Raw genomic sequence first — 19,939 nt, forward strand, 5'->3', positions numbered from 1 at the left:
TTGAGTGATACTACAGAAATACAAAAAACCATAAAAGAATACTCTGAACAATTACATGTCAACAAATTTGACAACCTAGAAGAAATGGACAACTTTCTAGAAATGTACAGCCTGCGAAAACTGAATCAAGAAAAAGATAATTTGAAGAGATGGATCACTAGACGTGAAATAGAATCTGTAATCATAAAAAAAAAAAATGATTCCTACAAATCAAAGTCCAGGACCAGATGACTTCACAGATGAAGTCCACCAATCATACAAAGAAGAACTAATACCAGTTCTTCTCAAACTCTTCCAAAAGACTGAAGTGGAGGGAACATTCCCAAAGACATTCTATGAGGCCACCATCACCCTAAACCAAGACCAAAAACACCACCAAAAAAGAAAATTACAAGCCAGTATCTTCAATAAATATAGATGCAAAACTTCTCAACAAAATATTAGCAACCAAATCCCAACAACACATAAAAAAAAGATCACACACCATGACCAAGTGGGATTCATCCCCAATTCACAAGGACGGTTCAGCATACACAAAATCAACCACGTTATACCACGTTAACAAAAGTCAAAAAACACATGTATCTCAATAGATGTAGAAAAAGAACTTAACAAAATTCAACATCCATTTATGATTAAAAACTCTTACCAAAGCAGGAACAGAGGGAACATATCTCAACATAATAAAGTCATTTATGACAAACCCACAGATAATATAATACTCAACAGTGAAAAGCTAAAAGCCTTCCCACTAAAATCTGGAACAAGTTAAGGATGCCCACTCTCACCACTTCCGTTCAACATAGTATTGGAGGTCCTAGCAGCAATCGGACAAGAAAATGCAGGAAAAGGTATCCAAATTGGAAAGGAAAAGATAAAATTGTCACTATATGCAGATGACATGATACCATAAATAGAAAACCCTAAGGACTCCACATAAAAACTAGGCAAGACGTTCTCTGACATAAATCATACCAATATTTTCTTAGGTTAGTCTCCCAAGGAAATTGAAACAAAAGCAAAAATAAACAAATGGGACATAATCAAACTTACAAGCTTTTGCACAGTAAAGAAAACCATTTTTTAAAAAATGAAAAGATAACTTATGGAAGAAAAATTTGCAAATGATGCAACAGACAAAGTTGTAATCTTAAGATATATAAATAATATCTCATACAACTCAACAACAAAAACCCAATCGAAAAATGGGCAGATGACCTTAATAGACATTTCCCCAAAGAAGACATACAGATGGCCAGCAGGCACATAAAAAGATGCTCAACACCACTACTTATTAGAGAAAAGCAAATCAAAACTACAATGAGGTACCACCTCACACTGGTCAGAATGGTCATCATTTAAAAGTCTACAAATAACAAATGTTAGAGAGGGTATGAAGAAAAGGGAACCCTCCTATGCTGTTGGTGGGAATGTAAGTTGGTTCAGCCCCCGAGGAAAGAAGTATGGAGGTTCCTCAGAAAACTAAAAATAGAATTACCACATGATCCAGCAATCCCACTCCTGGGAATATAACTGGACAAAACTATAATACAAAAAGATACATGCACCCCTATGTTCATAGCAGCATGGTTCACAATAGCCAAAATATGGAAACAACCTAAATGTTCATCAACAGATGAATGGATAAAGATGGTGTGGTACATATATACAATGGAATACTACTGGGGCATAAAAAAGAATAATAATGTCATTTGTAGCAACATGGAAACAACTAGATTATCATACTAAGTGAAGTAAGTCAGAAAGAGAAAGACAAATAGCATATGGTGGTAGTGGTTTAGTTGCTAAGTTATGTCTGACTCTCTGGCCCCATGGACTACAGCCTGCCAGGCTCCTCTGTCCATGGGATTTCTCAGGCAAGAATACTGGAGTGGGTTGCCATTTCCTTCTCCAGGGGATCTTCCTGACCCAGAGACTGAACCCACGTCGCCTGCATTGCAGGCAGTCACAGGTTCTTTAGCACTGAGCCATGTGGAAAGCCCCATATTACATGATATCACTTATATGTGGAATCTAAAATGTAGCACAAATGAACCTATCTATAGAAGAGAAACAGACTCAGAGAAAACAGACTTGGGCTTGCCAAGGGGGAAGAAGGGAGAGAGAGGAAGGACCAGGAGTTTCAAGAAATGGTGCTGGGATAACTGCATATAAATAAAAGAATAAAATCGGACCCCTGCTGCTGCTGCTGCTGCTAAATCGCTTCAGTCGTGTCCGACTCTCTGTGACCCCATAGACGGCAGCCACCAGGCTCCCCCGTCCCTGGGATTCTCCAGGCAAGAACAGTGGAGTGGGCTGCCATTTCCTTCTCCAAATGTATATACAAAAATTAACTCCAAATGTATCAAAGACATAAATGTTAGAGCTACACACAAAACTCTTAGAAGAAAGCACAGGCACACACTTCATGACCTTGTATTAGGCAGTGGTTTCTTAGATATGACACCAAAACATCAACGAACAAAACAGGTAAGTTGGACTTCATCCAAATTAAAAGCTTTTATGCTTCAAAGGTCACCATCGAGAAAGCAGAAAGACAACGCACAGAATGGGAGAAAAGTTTACAAATTTCGTATCTGAAAAGTGACATATCTAAAATATAGTAAGAATTCCTATAACTCAATAATAAAAATACAAATAATCCAATTAAAAAATGGGCAAAAGATACAAACACAGTTATCCAAAGAAGATATACAAATGACCAATAAGCTCATGAAAAGATGCTCAACACCATTAGTCATCAGAGAAATACAAATTAAAACTACAATGATATATCACTTCACACCCACTAGAATAGCTGTAAAAATAAAAACGAGTTGACAAAAAACGAAGAAAAGAGTTGACGATGATGTGGAGAAACTGAAAATCATATACTGTTGGTGGGAATGTAAAATGGTGCAGTCATTTTGGAAAAGTTTTCCTTAAAAGGTTAGACACAGAGTTCCCATATGACCCATTATATATGATCTCTGATCTCCTACCATATGACCAACTACCATATAATCTACTATTAATACTAGGTATATACCCAAGATGACCAAGAACATGTTCACCAAAAATCTGGACACAAATGTTCATAGCAGCGTTGTTCATAACAGCCAAAAAGTGGAAACAATCTAAATATCTATCAACTAATGAATGGACTAATACAATGTAATATATATATGGAGTATTATCCAATAATAAAAAGTACTGAAACATGCTATGATATAATCTTGAAAACATGCTAAACATGCTAAGTAAATGAAGCCAGTCAAAATGAACCATATATTGTATGACTCATTTATCTGAAATGTCTGGAACAGTTAAATCCATAAAAAGAAAAACAGATTGATGGTTGTCTAAGGCTGGGTGGGAGTGAGAGTGTTGGCAAGAAATGGTGAGTCACTTCTAATGAGTACAGGGTTTCCTTTTTCAGGTGATAAAATGTTCTCAAATTTGATAGTGATAATGACTACATAATCCTAAGCATACTGACAATCACTTAACTGTACACTTTAGATGGATTAACTACATGGCATGTCAATTATATCTTCATAAAGCCATCATTTAAAAAACAAATAGTAATCAAACAGCACAGTATAATATTTAAACCACTAATTCAGAAAATGAAAAATCTCTGTACAAAACTTACAGCACTATCTTGTATGATACAGCAAACTTTCTGAAAAATCTCAACACTCTGTTGAATGACCTACTTTTGGTTTACTTTCTGATTCTGTTGCTGTTTAGCAATTTGGAAATCTCACCATCAGTCAAAAGCCACTTAAACAGTCATGTGCTAAAAACCTATTTCCCTTTTCAAATGCAGCTGTCACTCAATGAAAAGCTATATACAACAGGGACACTAACACAATATAAGCCTTGATGACACTGTGCAAAGACTAGAAGTCAAAAGATCTGGTTTTATGCTGGTGCCCTACCTTTTACTGACTGCGTGATCTTAGGTCTGTCATTTCACCTTTCAGGTTTAGTTTCTTCAATAGCAAAATGGAGATGAAAATCTCTGCCCTACTTACCTAATAGGGTTGGTGTGAGGATGAAATTAGAGATAGACACAGACAGCAGAAGAGGGGAGGGAGAGAAAGAGAAAGAGAATTTGTTTTGTAATCTATTTCCCAAATGACTGTGGGTTTCCCAGGTGGCTAAGTAGTCAAGAATCTGTCTGCTGACGTGGGTTTGATCCCTGGGTCTAGAAGATTTCCTGGGGGAGGAAATGGCAACCCACTCCAGTATTCTTGCCTGGGAAATTCCATGGACAGAGGGGCCTGGCAGGCTACAATCAATGAGGCCCCAAAAGAATAGGACACAGCTTAGAGACTAAACAACAGAGGAAATAGAAGAGCATCCTTATATACCAATGTTTTTAAAAACACTAAGCTGTCCCCCCAAAGAAACATACGTGCCCAATGAACTTGACCCCGAGTCACAAATTTGGATCTACTGTTTGTAGAGTATTTCATTGAAGTTCTAGCATACCATTAATAACATCTTGTATTCATTCATCTTTAAGGTTACTTTCTTTCTGCCAATCCCTGCTTTTATATTTTACAATCTTTTAGAATCTAATTCCAAGCCTGACCATTAGACTGACAGAGATTATACTGAAATTTACATAGTTTAATAATTCTCTGTTGGATGTATGAATAAAATTTTGTGAAAACACAGGAAGGTAAACTAAAGTGGGGCCCTAGAGGAAACAGACGATATTCCAGGTAAAGGGGGAGAATATTGTCAAAAGCATACACAAAGCAATGAAAGTGAAATACAGAGCTTTTAGGCTAGACAGGCACCAGGAAACTCATTTATTTAGTGCCAGGAACTAAACGAGATTTTCAATCTAAATGAGATTTTCAATCTAAATGAGATTTTGATTTTGAGATTTTCAATCTCTGTCAGATTCTGGGAACAGCTGAAATAAATAAAACACACTTTTATAAAAGAGGTTAGTCTTGTGGTCAAGGTAAAAAAAGAAACTTAAGGATGATAACAGAGTGATACATTTCATGACAGACAATCTGCACAAGGTGCTGTGGGAGTATAGCGTTGACTTTGGAAACCTAAGCATGAGCTAGATCAGGAAACATGAAAGACCTGCAGGCCATGGTAAAAGTTTTGGACTTTATCCTGAATTATGAGGAGCTCTAAAGTTTTGCAGGAAGGAAAGTGACACAATCAGATTTGACACTTAGACACTGACAGTAGTGTGGAGAGCAAAAGAAACTGCATTTGCCAATAACTCAGTTTTCTGTAAAACAGATTTTATTATAATCTGGTCGCAGTTTAACAAAGAAAAATGTTTCGATAAATTATATTCTACATATGCAGAATCCCGGAAATAGATCCGAGACACTGAGTCTGCCTTAAATGAAGGAATGAGTGAAAGAACATAGAGGACAAAGAAAACCGTCACCTACAGCCTTCCCCTCAATCCCCTTCTGCCCCTTCTGTCTTCAGGGTTAAGGGTAGTTTGGATGTATACAATGTTAAGTGGGAGAGTGAGAGGGTAAATGCTACCAAGAGAAGATATTTGTAAACAGTACAAATTAGTACTGCAAACTCTTCTTTCGCTACCTACAAGGAAGAAGTAGATATTCAAGCTGTTTTGGAGAAAAGAATTTGTTAAGATAAGAACCTGAGATTGCAGGTTAGGCAAGTTTTCAAAGGCACATCAATGAAGTGTTGTTTCAATGAGTCATCAAGGTCATACCTTCTTCCAAGGACACACAATCTGATTGGGGTGTTTCCGTCTCTGTAAGAAAATCTTCCTTGATATTAGGTTAAGAAATGACCTTACATCTCCAATCTAATACACAAAACTACTATGAGAGGTACTAAACTCTAATCTTTTAACTTTAATGAATCTGGAAAAAGGCTTGTGATTTGCTCAGCAAAAAACTGTGTCACCTAAGGAGAAGTATAGTTTAAAGAAGGCTTGCTTTTCCCTCCCCCTTTATTGTCTGGACAACTTGAGGTCTACCAACACAAAATACCTTAATACTAGTACAATTAAAACATGGCCTCAAAGAAATTTTATATCAAGACATATTATCATCAGTGAAGGTATTTGATTTCCAATGGTGTTATTTCTACCAAAAAAGGAAAACGAACACTTGTTTTAGAACACAATGTGATTTTATGTATTATGCATGCATTTTAATCTAACAATAAATTACCTATTCCATTTTCACTATAAACTCCAAAAGCAAGGCATTTCCTGAGGACCACATTTAAAAATCTTTATGTTACACTATCACTGGCCTCAAAACAAAGCTTATGTATAATAGATCTGGTCAATCGGAGGTGGCAAACTGGCAACCCAAGGGATGACTGTGGCCCACAAACGGGTTTTCATTGGTTTGAACAACTTGTTTTTTTCTTTAAATTAGTTGTCAACATTTACAAATTGGAAGACTTTGTATAAAATTCAAGTTATCTATCTTCTCTTACAATTTCTGAGGATATGATACACTAGACCCAAACTGTAGCCCAACTGCTATCTGGTTTCCAGTTGCCTACAGTGCCCAGACAACTCCCTGCAATCATTTATGATCCCTGCTCAGATCCTACACATGTGACCCTAGCTGTATAAAGTCTGCTAACCAGGAAGAAAAAAAATCAGAATTTATTTCCTAGCATAATGAAGTTGGGCTTCCTTGATAGCTCAGTTGGTAAAGGATCCGCCTGCAATGCAGGAGACCCCAGTTTGATTCCTGGGTTGGGAAGTGAACTGGAGAATGAATAGGCTACCTACCCCAGTATTCTTGGGCTTCCCTTGTGGCTCAGCCGGTAAAGAATCTGCCTGCAATGCAGGAGACCTGGGTCTGATCTCTGGGTTGGGAAGATCCCCTGGAGAAGGGAAAGGCTACCCACTCCAGTATTCTGGCCTAGAGAATTCCATGGACTGTATAGTCCATGGGGTGAGTTGCAAAGAGTCGGACACGACTGAGCAACTTTCACTTCACTTCATAATGAAGTTGGTCCATCGAGATACTTACTTTGAATATTTGAAAATGCAATGCTATGCCACAGAATGTTAAGCATTATGTTATTCCAATGCAGGAAAAAAGTCAGAATTCTTTTCTCTAAATACCTCTGAGATTTTATGATAACTCTATCAAGCTACCTTTGATAGCATAGACCATTAACTTTCATTTACTTCAAGAAATATATTTAGGATACTCTAATTACATAAGCAGAACAGCTTTTTTTTTTCCAGTTAGGCAGATGTAGAATATATTAATACCAAGTAATATCCTAACTCTTAAATAATATGGTTATGATGGAAGAGGTCTTTTTGAGAGACATCAAATACCTTTAAAAAATCAACTTTCTTGCAGCTCGCTTTCTCAACTGGTACTGTTTCACTCGTGGACACAGCTTTTTATAAGAATTCAAGTTTATGTCACTCTTAATGTTTTATCACTACTAAGACAATATGCCTGCACTTGGTAATACTATGACTTTGTACTCAGTCTCCAAGCTGTTGGAACCCCTGTCTGCTCTGAGGTATACAGTTCCTTTCCTGATGACTACTCTCCTTTCCAGAAGGTGCCTTGTCTGTGCTTTCCCCTCAAGATGCTGCTGGACTTCTGGTGACGAGAGCTAATTTTACAATCCAATAATGTTAAGTATAATACCTTCCTACTAAGTTTCAGGTTCTCACATTTAAAATTTTTGCCCCCATACTACATACTCATGTAAACATGGTTGCCAGTCAGTAAGGTATTTACATTTTCCTATATTAAAGCTACATTGTGAAGTTTAATGTAAAATTCACATGAATTTAATATAAAATATAGATTTGCTCACACCCTGATTTCCTTGGTTATTCTCTTCCCATTTCTGCTGTTAGGCTACTTTCTCAGTAACCTTAGTTTAAAAAGCATTCTTTAGAATTGTCAAGCTGAACACACATTGTAGAAAGAACTGCACTGAAATGGTTTTTTCCACTAGGTTTTGCAGAGAAACAAATCCCACTTACTTGTAAAGTTAATTTCAGCAAACCAAAATATTTGCCAGTTATGGGTTGAGTTAATAAAGCACTGATATCTGAAGTAAAAGAATCTTCAGTTAACAGCAGGCAGAAGCTGAGCTTTTCTGTGATTAACACATGATGTGGAAAGATAGTTAAACATTTTAACAAAACGCATGACACAACTGAATACATAATGACATGAAATGGAATCTTTAAGTGATTAGCCATAGTATTTTGTGGGCTGGAACTTAGGTGTGTGGTCCTAGAAAGGGCTCTCAAGGATCACTGAGTCTATTCCCCTCAATATATACATGAGGAAAATGAAGCAGACACTGCAATGTTTACATGAGTATATAGTATGGGTGCAAAAATTAGAAACAGAAACATTCTGCACCACAGTGTACAAGAAAAACTTGAGAGATCGGGTCTACCTCTCTCCTATACAGCAAGAGTCCTAAAAATCAATAAGTCAAAGAATACTTTTTTAAAGAAGGCAATCCTTCAATTTCTTAATTACATTTATATGTCTAATAAACCTCTTACTTAAGACAGTGATTCTTATAAATAGCTGTAAGATCCATTTCACTATTGGCTAAGAGGGTTGTTTCAAAATACTGAAAAGATTAACATTTATGGAGTACTCTGATATGCTAAGATGAAAAAAGACATTTTACTGTATGTTTTTTACATCATTTTTTTACAAATATATCTACACATTTCTTCTAGTAATTACAAGTCCTTACCATCTGTTCTTCACTCATACTGCTGCTGCTGCTAGGTCGCTTCAGTCCTGTCCGACTCTGTGCGACCCCATAGACGGCAGCCCACCAGGCTCCACTGTCCCTGGGATTCTCCAGGCAAGAACACTGGAGTGGGTTGCCATTTCCTTCTCCAATGCGTGAAAGTGAAAAGTGAAAGGGAAGTCGCTCAGTCATGTCCGACTCTTCGAGACCCCATGGACTTCAGCCTACCGGGCTCCTCCGTCCATGGGATTTTCCAGGCAAGGGTACTGGAGTGGGGTGCCATACTTAATCCCCCACCCCATCTTTCCTAACTGCGTCTTCTCCTCCAGAGGTTAAAAGGTAAGATCCCTGGAACCAAATTGAAGGTTTCAAAGAGTTTTCTTCTTTATAAATCACTTCAGGGGATTATTTTCACTTAGATGGTGGATGTTAAACATCATTTCCTTCTACAACCTCCACTTCCACTAATATGGATAATCAAAAACCAATTGTATTTGCAAATAACAACTGTTTGTGGCTTTTTCTGTTGCTGTGTTTTCTACTTACTATGGCTAATGTAGCACCATCACAGCAGGAAAGTTAAGATGACTGCCTTGATGAGAACTATTCAAGAAGGAGGGAGCAGGGAATAATCTTGCCATTTTAGCCAATCCATACCAGTGTTTCCTTCCATTAATATGGATAATCAAAAATTGATTGTATTTGCAAATAACAATTATTTTGAAAAATGTAATGCCTTAGGAATAGGAAAACAATTACTACTTCACTGAAGACATTTTGAAAGTTCAATTATTTTGTTTCAATTGAAAATAACTTTATTTTAACCCTCTTGTCAATTCTCAGTTGTGTATAGAAAGGAAACAGAAGAAATGCAATTAGGACAGTGGTCAACAGATAAAAGGTATATATTGTGGGAGCTGCAGAATCCCATGGACAGAGGAGCCTGGCGAACTACAGTCCTTAGGGCCATGACAAGTCAGACACAACTGAAGCGACTTAGCACACACGCATGTGGGAGCTGGAATGGATGTTTCTGCTTTTTCCCTGGCAGAGCCAAGGGGCATGGGGAGAGAAGTCAGTCATCTACAATGCTATGACCGCCTTGGGGCACTCCGTACTTGCTTCTTTCAATTTACTCAGTTGACAGTCTAGGCACCCAGGTTTAACCTTGCTATTCTTTCCAAGGCACTAAATGACGATATATTATGGAGTTGAGACTGCAGCTGTAGCTGGAAGATGGGGATGGGTGCCAAAACAGCAGAAGGTAAACACTCATCTTAAAGCTTCCAAAAAGCAGCAACTAATAATCACTCTTTCACAGGTGAGCCCAAGCTCAGCTTGTAAATAGCATCCCCTGAAACTGTGCCATACAATGGTCCTTTACAAAGCTGTAAGAAGCCAGACCTTATTAACTCACCAGGAGTCTCAAACTGACAATGACTATAACCCACAGAGATGTTTTACTTGAGCAATACTGAGATTTTTTTTTTAGTATTGAGTTTTGTATTCTTCTTTTTCTAAAATCTGAATGTAAATGCCCTAAAAAAAAAATTAACCCAAGCCCATTTCTTATATCCTAACCCCATTTCTTATATCCTGTAAAGTCTGTAGGAAACCAGAAGTAGCCTCAAAAGAATCCTTTCATAATGAAGTCATAGGATGCAATTAACTTCTCCAGCAACTGAGTTGTAAAGAACATGTAAAGATTGGTCTACTGATGAAACTGATCACACACTCAATGCCCAAGATTTTTTATCATAGGCTAGTCACATAAGTACCCCTATGCCTAGCAAATCTAAAATTCCAGGCTCCTGAAAGGAAAAGAGGTATTCCATAAAACATACTGTTTGTACAATGAGGCATGGCAAGCTCCTCTTATCACTTAGGGAAAGTTTATTTCAGTATAGGAAACTGTTCAACAGTCAAGTTCCCAGACACTAGGCTCCAATTAATCTCGCAACCAAGGCTTTCTAAGGATGGTAGTCTCAGGCCTGTTCTCTTAACTCCTCGTACATATCTTTACCATTCCTTCCTTGACAGCCAGCGGGGTAGTCTCAGCCCAGGGTCTTTCCCCAACACCCCAAAGCCTTCCTTCTCCCCACTTTTTCCAATCACTGATGATCCCCACTGCTCCAGCTTTACTAACAAGAACATAATTCAAACTTTAATTTACAAGCCAAACAAAAGTTAACTTATTTTGCCTATGTTATTAACTATCACTCGACCAATCAGGGCTTCCAGCTAGCAGGATACTAGCCATGATCTACAATGAGATATGATTCCAGTTAGAGTGGAAAATCAGTGACTTACGCTACCCACTGGCTTTCATAAAAACATATAATTTTCATTTGACTGCTGGAAATACTGCCAAGGATTCCTATCACTGCCCTGAAGACCCTTCCCATCTTGTTCAACAACACGCTGGCTCTGAAGCCATTATGGATTTGATACCTAGGTTTTCCAGGATAGTCAGCCACAAAGAAGTAAGGTAGAATGTACTGGCTGCCAGGTCACTGCTCAAATGTGCCACTAAGGCTTTACTTCTGATTCACTGATGAGGAGACACCTGACCCTGCATAGTTTTCAGCATTTCCTCATCCCAGATCCCTTCTTCAGCACCAGGAAGTACTGCGCTCTTTCCTGCAAAGGTCCACAACCTCAGAAAACAGACATTCTCAGCTTCTGACCCCCAAGGGTTGAGGAGCTGAGAGGAGCTAAGACTCACAATGGCTGCCAGCAAGAGGCTAAGCAGGGTTCAGCAGGCTCCACGTGGAGTTATTTTCAAGTCCTGCAGCCCATGCTAGATGCTCTGAACTACCTAAAGGGCCTGAGGACCTCCTGAGGAACCTACTGCCTAGACTAGAAAAAAACTTGAGTCCTGGAACTCCTTGACATTGACAGCGCAACCAATTAGGAATGAATCGAACCTGGGCACGACCTTGGTTCCACTATGGTAGACGTATCTGGCCTGCATTTACTATTGCTCTGCCAATCTGTGCACTAAAAAGGACCACAGTCACTGTCCAACAACAATACAGATTGCCTGCCTTGGAAAGATCCAGATCATGATACTTACAAGACTACCAGCTATGGGTTGGCAAGGCCTCAAGGGTGGAGGCCAGAGACCAGTGGGCTAGTTGGCCATCCTGACCCCTCTGAGGAGCACAATTCTAAGTCCTGAAACTAGCCCTGAAGCTGATGCTTTAACTTCACAGCTGGGAAGGGGAAGGATATATCAAGTCAGAATTCATTCAGATGCTAAGTAGGAACTTAAGCATATTTTATGGAGGCCCTGTTCTGATGAATCTCCTTTATTTGATTAAAGTGGTTTGAAGTACATTTGGCTTTTGTTGTGATCATTCTCCCAAACGGTGGCATTTGAAGTATTTAATACCAGCCAGCTAGGATTACTGGTCCTATTTAGAAGTCTCAAATGACCCAAGCATAAAAAGTTGAAATTGGGCTAAAATAAAGATTGTAGGGCCAGAAACCAACCACTGTCAATTCTCAATCTTTGGAGCTGCTGATGCTTCCTAACTCCCATCCAAGGGCATGAAAGAGCATTCATTTTGACCTAATGGTGGGAAATCCCTTTACCAACTGGTAGGGCTTGCAGTAAGACTCCAAATTAAAGAATACTGATAAAGAAATCTCAGCCATCTCTTTTAGCATTAAGGGGGAAAAACCACAAATAGCATTTTTATATTACTGTCAATTTTAAGGGAATGTAATACACACCACTGTATATAAAACAGATAACTAATAAAGACCTACTGCATAGCACAGGGATCTCTGCTCAGTACTCTATAATAACCTATATGGGAAAAGAATCTAGAAGAGAGTGGATTCATGTATAACAGATGTACTTTTCTGTACACCTGAAACAATACTGTAAATCAACTATACTCCAATTAAAAAGGCAGGGGGGCAGTGCATTTTCCTGAGCAACTAAAAGAAAAAGCTTTAAAAGACTGGTCAGATTTCATATAATCTATAACAAACAATAAAAAAATTTGCTGGCCACAAGTCCAAAGAACTTGCACTGCAGCAAAATGCTAAAACAGGGCATCCGCTAAAGATAAATGGAATCACGTGGCTTCATGGAGCCTACAGATTTTCAACCAGTAATGAAGCCAAGTTGAACCTAATGCATTATAAAAACCCTATACAAAGTTAATTTAACCAAATGTAGTCTGCTTTTAAGATCTTAGCTCTATGCCCTGAAGGTAAATATCAGCCAATTTCTCCTCAAAAACTTAAGCAGATTTTGAAGTTCATAAGACCTTAACACACAAAACTATGTGCTAAATATCTAAATTGAGCAATTGGAAAGAGATGCTTTTATTATCATCTGCATCATGATTTGTGAACCCTGAAGGTAGTTTTAAAAATTCCATTATTTTCTTTTTTAAGTGAATACTGAAATAGTTATTTGATGATTGTTAAAAATTTCAGTAAAGCATTAAAAAGTACTTTGGCAAGTTTCAAGCCTCAGTCCCCAAAATGCCATTTGGGGCCTAAGCAAGCTGTGAATGTAATACAACAGGGAGAACCAGAAATATGCATGCTCCATCTAACGCATTCAAAATCAAAAAGAAAACACAAACACTTGTATGTGGATTTATGAAAGGGCCACAAGTCTGTAAATCCCAAATGAAACCTTAGAGTCAGAATCTGAAGCTTTTTCCTAATATAGTTGCTTCCTGACACAATGTTTACATAGTAGATTCTTTATAAATTTTGATTAGAGCGAAGTAATTTAAATATGGGTTGACACTCACCTAGAGATTTCTTGTCACATATTTATGTATCCTAGATGGGAGATAACTATAAATAATTGGAGTATTTTAGAACTTTTTTGGCTTTTTAAATGACGGCAAATAATTGTTTTCACTACATAAAGTGAAATCACATGACGGAAGCAGCATTTTACCTGCTTAAGAAATCGATCAGATGCATTGCTGTGCTTGGCCAATACGCTTGGCAGAGAGGGATTAGCATACTCAAACTGAGGATTGTAGGTGTAGTCGGACTTGAAGAACCTCAGTTTTTCTTTCTCCAAGTTGGTGGGCTTTATAGCAGTCAGTATACAAAATTTCTTTCCAGAAAAATCATCTCCTTTTTCAAAACTTCTCGACAGCAGAGGCTGTGGCTTTGGCTTTGGCTTTGGCAGTGTGGAGAAAAGGTGTCGCTTCACTTTTCTTTCATTTTTGGGTTTAGGTGGCAGTACTATGGGGTTTCCTGTAACAGAGATATCATGCGTAAACTTTACAGGACTTGACACTGACCCAGTGACAAACACAGCAGGCTGCCTTTCTAGGCAGTACCAAGTACTACTGCTCATCACAGGCACTGGGGCTTTCATCTTGCGAAGATCTTTACTACGCGAAGAGCTAGGAGATTTGCTGGGTTTTCTACATCTTTTGGAGCCGGTGGAGGAAGGCTGTTTTTGTGAATGATGCTTTTTCTCCTCTTTGCTCTGTAGTAAGACATTGTAACTACTGGTTCCAGTTGTGAAAATGTCCTTCAGTATTGCAGGAGATAAATGTGAAATGCTTCTTTTGCTGTCAATGATCAAGGACGCTTCTGCATTTAGAATGGACTTCTTAGCAAGCTCTTGCTCAGGCCAGTGAAGCTTTTCTGTGTTAATAAAATCAAAACAAAAGAAATAAAAAAGATGCCAGATGAAGCAAATTGCTTATTATATAAAAAGCATTCTGAAGGGTCTTTAAACTTTTATAATTTTGCAACAATCTTTGGAAAACACATTTTAAATATTAAAATAATATATTATTAAATTTTGGTCAGGCTAGACATTGTCAGTTTTATAAGAATGTATATACAACAAATTAGCTGTAAAAATCCTTAGCGTCAAACCATTTAGATGATCAAAGTTTATTATAGATATGAGATAATAATATACAAATAATCTGAATACTCAATTCTACCAAAGCATGTAGATTTCATAGAAAGGATATACTTTAATGGTATTATCAATATCAAAGTAAAATCCAAGACACTTTCAAAGCCAATAGAATCTTGAAATCTGACACGATATATAAAGATAGCCACAGTAAAAGAAGGACAATACTCTCTTATCTATATCAAAAACATTTTAAATTAAATAAGTATACATTCAAGCATGTTTTAGTAATATCACTGAATATTAATTAGTTTCTTTTCTTAATTTCTAAATATAGGTTAAGGTACGACTTCCCTGGTGGCTCAGCAGTAAAGAATCCATCTGCAATGCAGGAGGCGTGGGTTCGATCCCTGCATCTGGAAGATCCCCTCGAAGAAGGAAATGGCAATCCACTCCAGTATTCTTGCCTGGGAAATCCCATGGACAGAGGAGCCTGGCAGGCTGCAGTTCATGGAGTTGCAAAGAGATGGACATGACTTAGCAACTATACAACACAGGTTAACATTAAACAAAATCAAATTTTTTCTTGCCAAGTCTTTTAAAAACATAATTACTACATAGGATGTGCATGCAAGGTAAGTCGCTTCAGTCATGTCCAACTCTGTGCAACCACATGGACTGCAGCCTTCCAGGCTCCTCTATCCATGGGATTTTCCAGGCAAGAATACTGCAGTAGGTTGCTGTGCCCTCCTTCAGGGGACCTTCCTGACCCAGGGATTGAACCTGTGTCTCTTACGTCTACCCTGTATTGGCAGAGGATTCTTTATCACTAGCGCCACCAGGGAAGCCCACTATGTACGATATCTCATACACGGAGAGGTCAGTTTTGCCTTTCTCCTCCATGGATCACAGCCTTGCTGTGGCAAAAGGGCTTGCACAGCTCACTGAAGCTATGAGCCATGCTATGCAGGGCCACCCAAAACAGACAAGTCGTAGTGAAGAGTTCTGACGAAATGTGGTCCACTGGAGGAGAAAATGGCAACCCACTCCAGTATTTTTGCCTGGAGAACTTCATGGACAGTATGAAAAGGCAAAAAGATACAAAACTGGAAGATGAGCACCCCAGGTTGGAAGGTGTTCAATATGCTACTAGGGAAGAGCTGAGGGCAAAAAAAAAGCCAGTAAGAATGTAGTGGCTGGGCCAAAACAGGAACAATACTCAGCTGTGGTTGTGTCTGGTGGTGAAAATAATGTCCAATACTATAAATAATACTGCATAGGAACATGAAATGTAAGGTCCATGAATTAAGGTAAATTGGACGTGATCAAGCAGGAGATGGCAAGACTGAACACTGGCATCTTAGGAGTCAATGAACTAAAATGGATGACGGGAGAATTTAATTCAGGTGACTATTATATTTACTACTGTGGGCAAGAATCCCTTAGAAGAAATGGAGTAGCCCGCAAAGTCAATAAGAGTCCAAAATGCAGTACTTGGGTGCAATCTCAAAAATGACAGCATGATCTCAGTTCATTTCCTGGGCAAACCATTCAACATCACAGTAATCCAAGTCTATGCCCCAACCACTAATGCCGAAGAAGCTGAAGTTGACTACTTCTATAAAGACCTACAACACCTCATAGAGTTAACACCAAAAACGGTATCATTTTCACCACAGGGGACTGGAATGCAAAAGTAGGAAGTCAAAAGATACCTGGAATAACAGGCAAGTTATTGGACTTGGGAGTACAAAATGAAGCAGGGCAAAGGCTAACAGTTCTGTCAAGAGAACAACCCAAGAGATAACTCTGCACATCAAAATCACCAAATGGGAAATACTGAAATCAGATTGATTATATTCTTTGCAGCCAAAGATGGAGATGCTCTACACAGTCAGCAAAAACAAGACCGGAAGCTGACTGTGGCTCAGATCATGAGCTCCTTATTGCAAAATTCAGGCTTATATTGAAGAAAGTAGGGAAACCCACTAGGCCATTCAGGTATGACCTAATCAAATCCCTTATGATTATGCAGTGGATGTGACAAATAGATTCAAGGGATTAGATGTGGTGGACAGAGTACCTGAAGAACTATGGACGGAGGTTCATAACATTGTACAGAAGGTGGTGACCAAAACCATCCTGAAGACAAAGTAATGAAAGAAGGCAAGGTGATTGTCTGAGGAGGCTGAGGAAAGAAGAGACATGAAAGGCAAGGGAGAAAGGAAAATATATATCCAACTCAATGCAGAGTTCCAGAGAATAGCAAGGAGTGATAAGAAGGACTTCTTAAATGAAAAATGCAAAGAAAGAAGGAAAACAATAGAATGGGAAAGACTAGAAATCTCAAGAAAATTGGAGATATCAAGGGAACATTTCAATCAAGGATCAGTTCAGTTCAGTCGCTCAGTCGTGTCCGACTCTTTACGACTCCATGAATTGCAGCACACCAGGCCTTCCTGTCCATCACCAACTCCTGGAGTTCATTCAGACTCACGTCCATCGAGTCAGTGACGCCATCCAGCCATCTCATCCTCTGTCGTCCCCTTCTCCTCCTGCCCGCAATCCCTCCCAGCATCAGTGTCTTTTCCAAGGAGTCAACTCTTCGCATGAGGTGGCCAAAGTACTGGACTTTCAGCTTTAGCATCATTCCTTCCAAAGAAATCCCAGGGCTGATCTCCTTCAGAATGGACTGGTTGGATCTCCTTGCAGTCCAAGGGACTCTCAAGAGTCTTCTCCAACACCACAGTTCAAAAGCATCAATTCTTCGGCACTCAGCTTTCTTCACAGTCCAACTCTCTCATCCATACATGACCACTGGAAAAACCGTTGCCTTGACTAGACGGACCTTTGTTGACAAAGTAATGTCTCTGCTTTTGAATATGCTATCTAGGTTGGTCATAACTTTCCTTCCAAGGAATAAGTGTCTTTTAATTTCATGGCTGCAGTCACCATCTGCAGTGATAGTGGAGCCCCCCAAAATAAAGTCTGACACTGTTTCCACTGTTTCCCCATCTATTTCCCATGAAGTGATGGGACCAGATGCCATGATCTTTGTTTTCTGAATGTTGAGTTTTAATCCAACTTTTTCACTCTCCTCTTTCACCTTCATCAAGAGGCTTTTTTAGTTCCTCTTCACTTTCTGCCATAACCTCATATCTGAGGTTATTGATATTTCTCCAGGCAATCTTGATTCCAGCTTGTGCTTCTTCCAGCCCAGCATTTTTCATGATGTACTCTGCATAGAAGTTAAATAAGCAGGGTGACAATATACAGCCTTGACGTACTCCTTTTCCTATTTGGAACCAGTCTGTTGTTCCATGTCCAGTTCTAACTGTTGCTTCCTAACCTGCATACAAATTTCTCAAGAGGCAGGTCAGGTGGTCTGGTCTTCCCATCTCTTTCAGAATTTTCCACAGTTTATTGTGATCCACACAGTCAAAGGCTTTGGCATAGTCAATAAAGCAGAAATAGATGTTTTTCTGGAACTCTTGCCTTTTCGATGATCCAGCAGATGTTGGCAATTTGATCTCTGGTTCCTCTGCCTTTTCTAAAACCAGCTTGAACTTCTGGAAGTTCACAGTTTGTGTATTGCTGAAGCCTGGCTTGGAGAATTTTGAGCATTACTTTACTAGCGTGTGAGATGAATGCAATTGTGCAGTAATTTGAGTATTCTTTGGCATTGCCTTTCTTTGGGATTGGAATAAAAACTGACCTTTTCCAGTCCTGTGGCCACTGCCGAGTTTTCCAAATTTGCTGGCATATTGAGTACAAGCAATCAAGGATAGGCATGATAAAGAACATAAACAGTAAGCCCCTATCAGAAAAGATTAAGAAGAGGCGGCCAGAATACACAGAAGAACGATAGGGTTTTAATGACCCAGATAACCACAATGTTATGGTCACTCACCTAGAGCCAGACATCCTAGAGTATGAAGTCAAGTGGGCCTTAGGAAGCGTTACTGCTAACAAAGATGATGGAATTTCAGCTGAGTTATTTAAAACCCTAAAAGATGATGCTATTAAAGTGTTGTATACAATATGTCAGCAAATTCAAAAAACTGAGCAGTGGCCACAGGACTGGAAAAGGTCAGTTTTCATTCCAATCCCAAAAAAGGGCAATGCCAAAGAATGTTCAAACTACCATACAATTGCACTCATTTCACATGCTAGTAAGGTTATGCTCAAAATCCTTCAAGCTAGGCTTGTGTTGTGTGCTTAGTCACTCAATCATATCTGACTCTTTCTGACCTCCATAGACTGCAGCCCACCAGGCACCTCTGTCCATGGGGATTCTCCAGGCAAGAATACTGGAGTGGGTTGCCATGCCCTTCTACAGGGGATCTTCCCAACCCAGGGATCGAACCCAGGTCTCCCACATTGCAGCAGGATTCTTTACCAACTGAGCCACTCAGTTCAGTTCAGTTCAGTCGCTCAGTCGTGTCTGACTCTTTGCAACCCCATGAACTGCAGCACGCCAGGCCTCTCTGTCCATCACCAACTCCTGGAGTTCACTCAAACTCAGTCCATCGAGTCGGTGATGCCATCCAGCCATCTCATCCTCTGTCATCCCCTTCTCCTCCTGCCCCCAATCCCTCCCAGCATCAGGGTCTTTTCCAGTGAGTCAACTCTTCGCATGAGGTGGCCAAAGTACTGGAGTTTCAGCTTTAGCATCGTTCCTTCCAAAGAACTGAGCCACTAGGGAAGCCTTAAGCAGCACTTATACCAAAAGCTTCCAGATGTACATGCTGGGTTTCAAAGAGGCAGAGGAATGAGAGATCAAATTGCCAACACTCGTTGGATCATGGAGAAAGCAAGGGAATTTCAGAAAAACATCTCCTTCATTGACTACACTAAAACTTTTGACTGCGTAGATCACAACAAACTGGAAAATTCTTAGAGACTGGAATACCAGACCACCTTAGCTATTTCCTGAGAAACCTATACGTGGGTCAAGAAGCAACTGTTAGAATCTTACATGGAACAACTGACTGGTTTCAATATGGGAAAGGAGTACAATAAGGCTATGTATTGTCTCCCTGCTTATTTAACTTGTATGCGGAGTATATCATGCAAAATGGTGGGCTGGATGAATCACAAGCTGGAATACAGACTGCAGGGAGAAATATCAACAACCTCAGATATGCAGATGACACCACCTTAATAGCAGAAAGCAAAGAGGAATTAAAGAGCCTCTTGATGAAGGTGAAAGAGGAGAGCAGAGTGCACTCTTTCATTCCACAAATACAGGAGTATTGCTAAAAGGTACATGAATCTGAAAAACATCTGTATAATTACATCGTTCTTGTCTTCGCATAGCCTCCAATATGGCTC

General features: G+C 39.2%; 2 protein-coding genes across 6 annotated transcripts in view; one reads left to right on the forward strand and one right to left on the reverse strand.

Moving 5' to 3' along the window:
* Nucleotides 1–19,939, forward strand: part of ANLN (anillin, actin binding protein) — a 175,184-nt gene that overhangs the window by 59,476 nt on the left and 95,769 nt on the right. The gene's annotated exons all lie outside the window — the stretch shown is intronic.
* MATCAP2 (microtubule associated tyrosine carboxypeptidase 2) overlaps nucleotides 1–19,939 on the reverse strand; it is an 86,489-nt gene that overhangs the window by 31,436 nt on the left and 35,114 nt on the right. For 3 of the 5 annotated variants that reach the window (XM_086396563.1, XM_086396560.1, XM_086396561.1), the window contains one exon: nucleotides 13,676–14,382. The exons of 1 other annotated variant lie outside the window; for it this stretch is intronic. In XM_086396563.1, the coding sequence (XP_086252689.1) occupies nucleotides 13,676–14,382 (707 nt within the window). Of the gene's footprint in view, nucleotides 1–13,675; nucleotides 14,383–14,955; nucleotides 15,107–19,939 lie in introns of all 5 variants that reach the window. One more of the 5 variants, XM_086396559.1, reaches the window with a different exon arrangement.

Source organism: Bos grunniens, chromosome 4 (assembly GCF_055505025.1).
Source record: "Bos grunniens cultivar Pamir isolate PY7600 chromosome 4, Bosgru_T2T1.0, whole genome shotgun sequence".
Classification (NCBI taxonomy): Eukaryota; Metazoa; Chordata; class Mammalia; order Artiodactyla; family Bovidae; genus Bos; species Bos grunniens.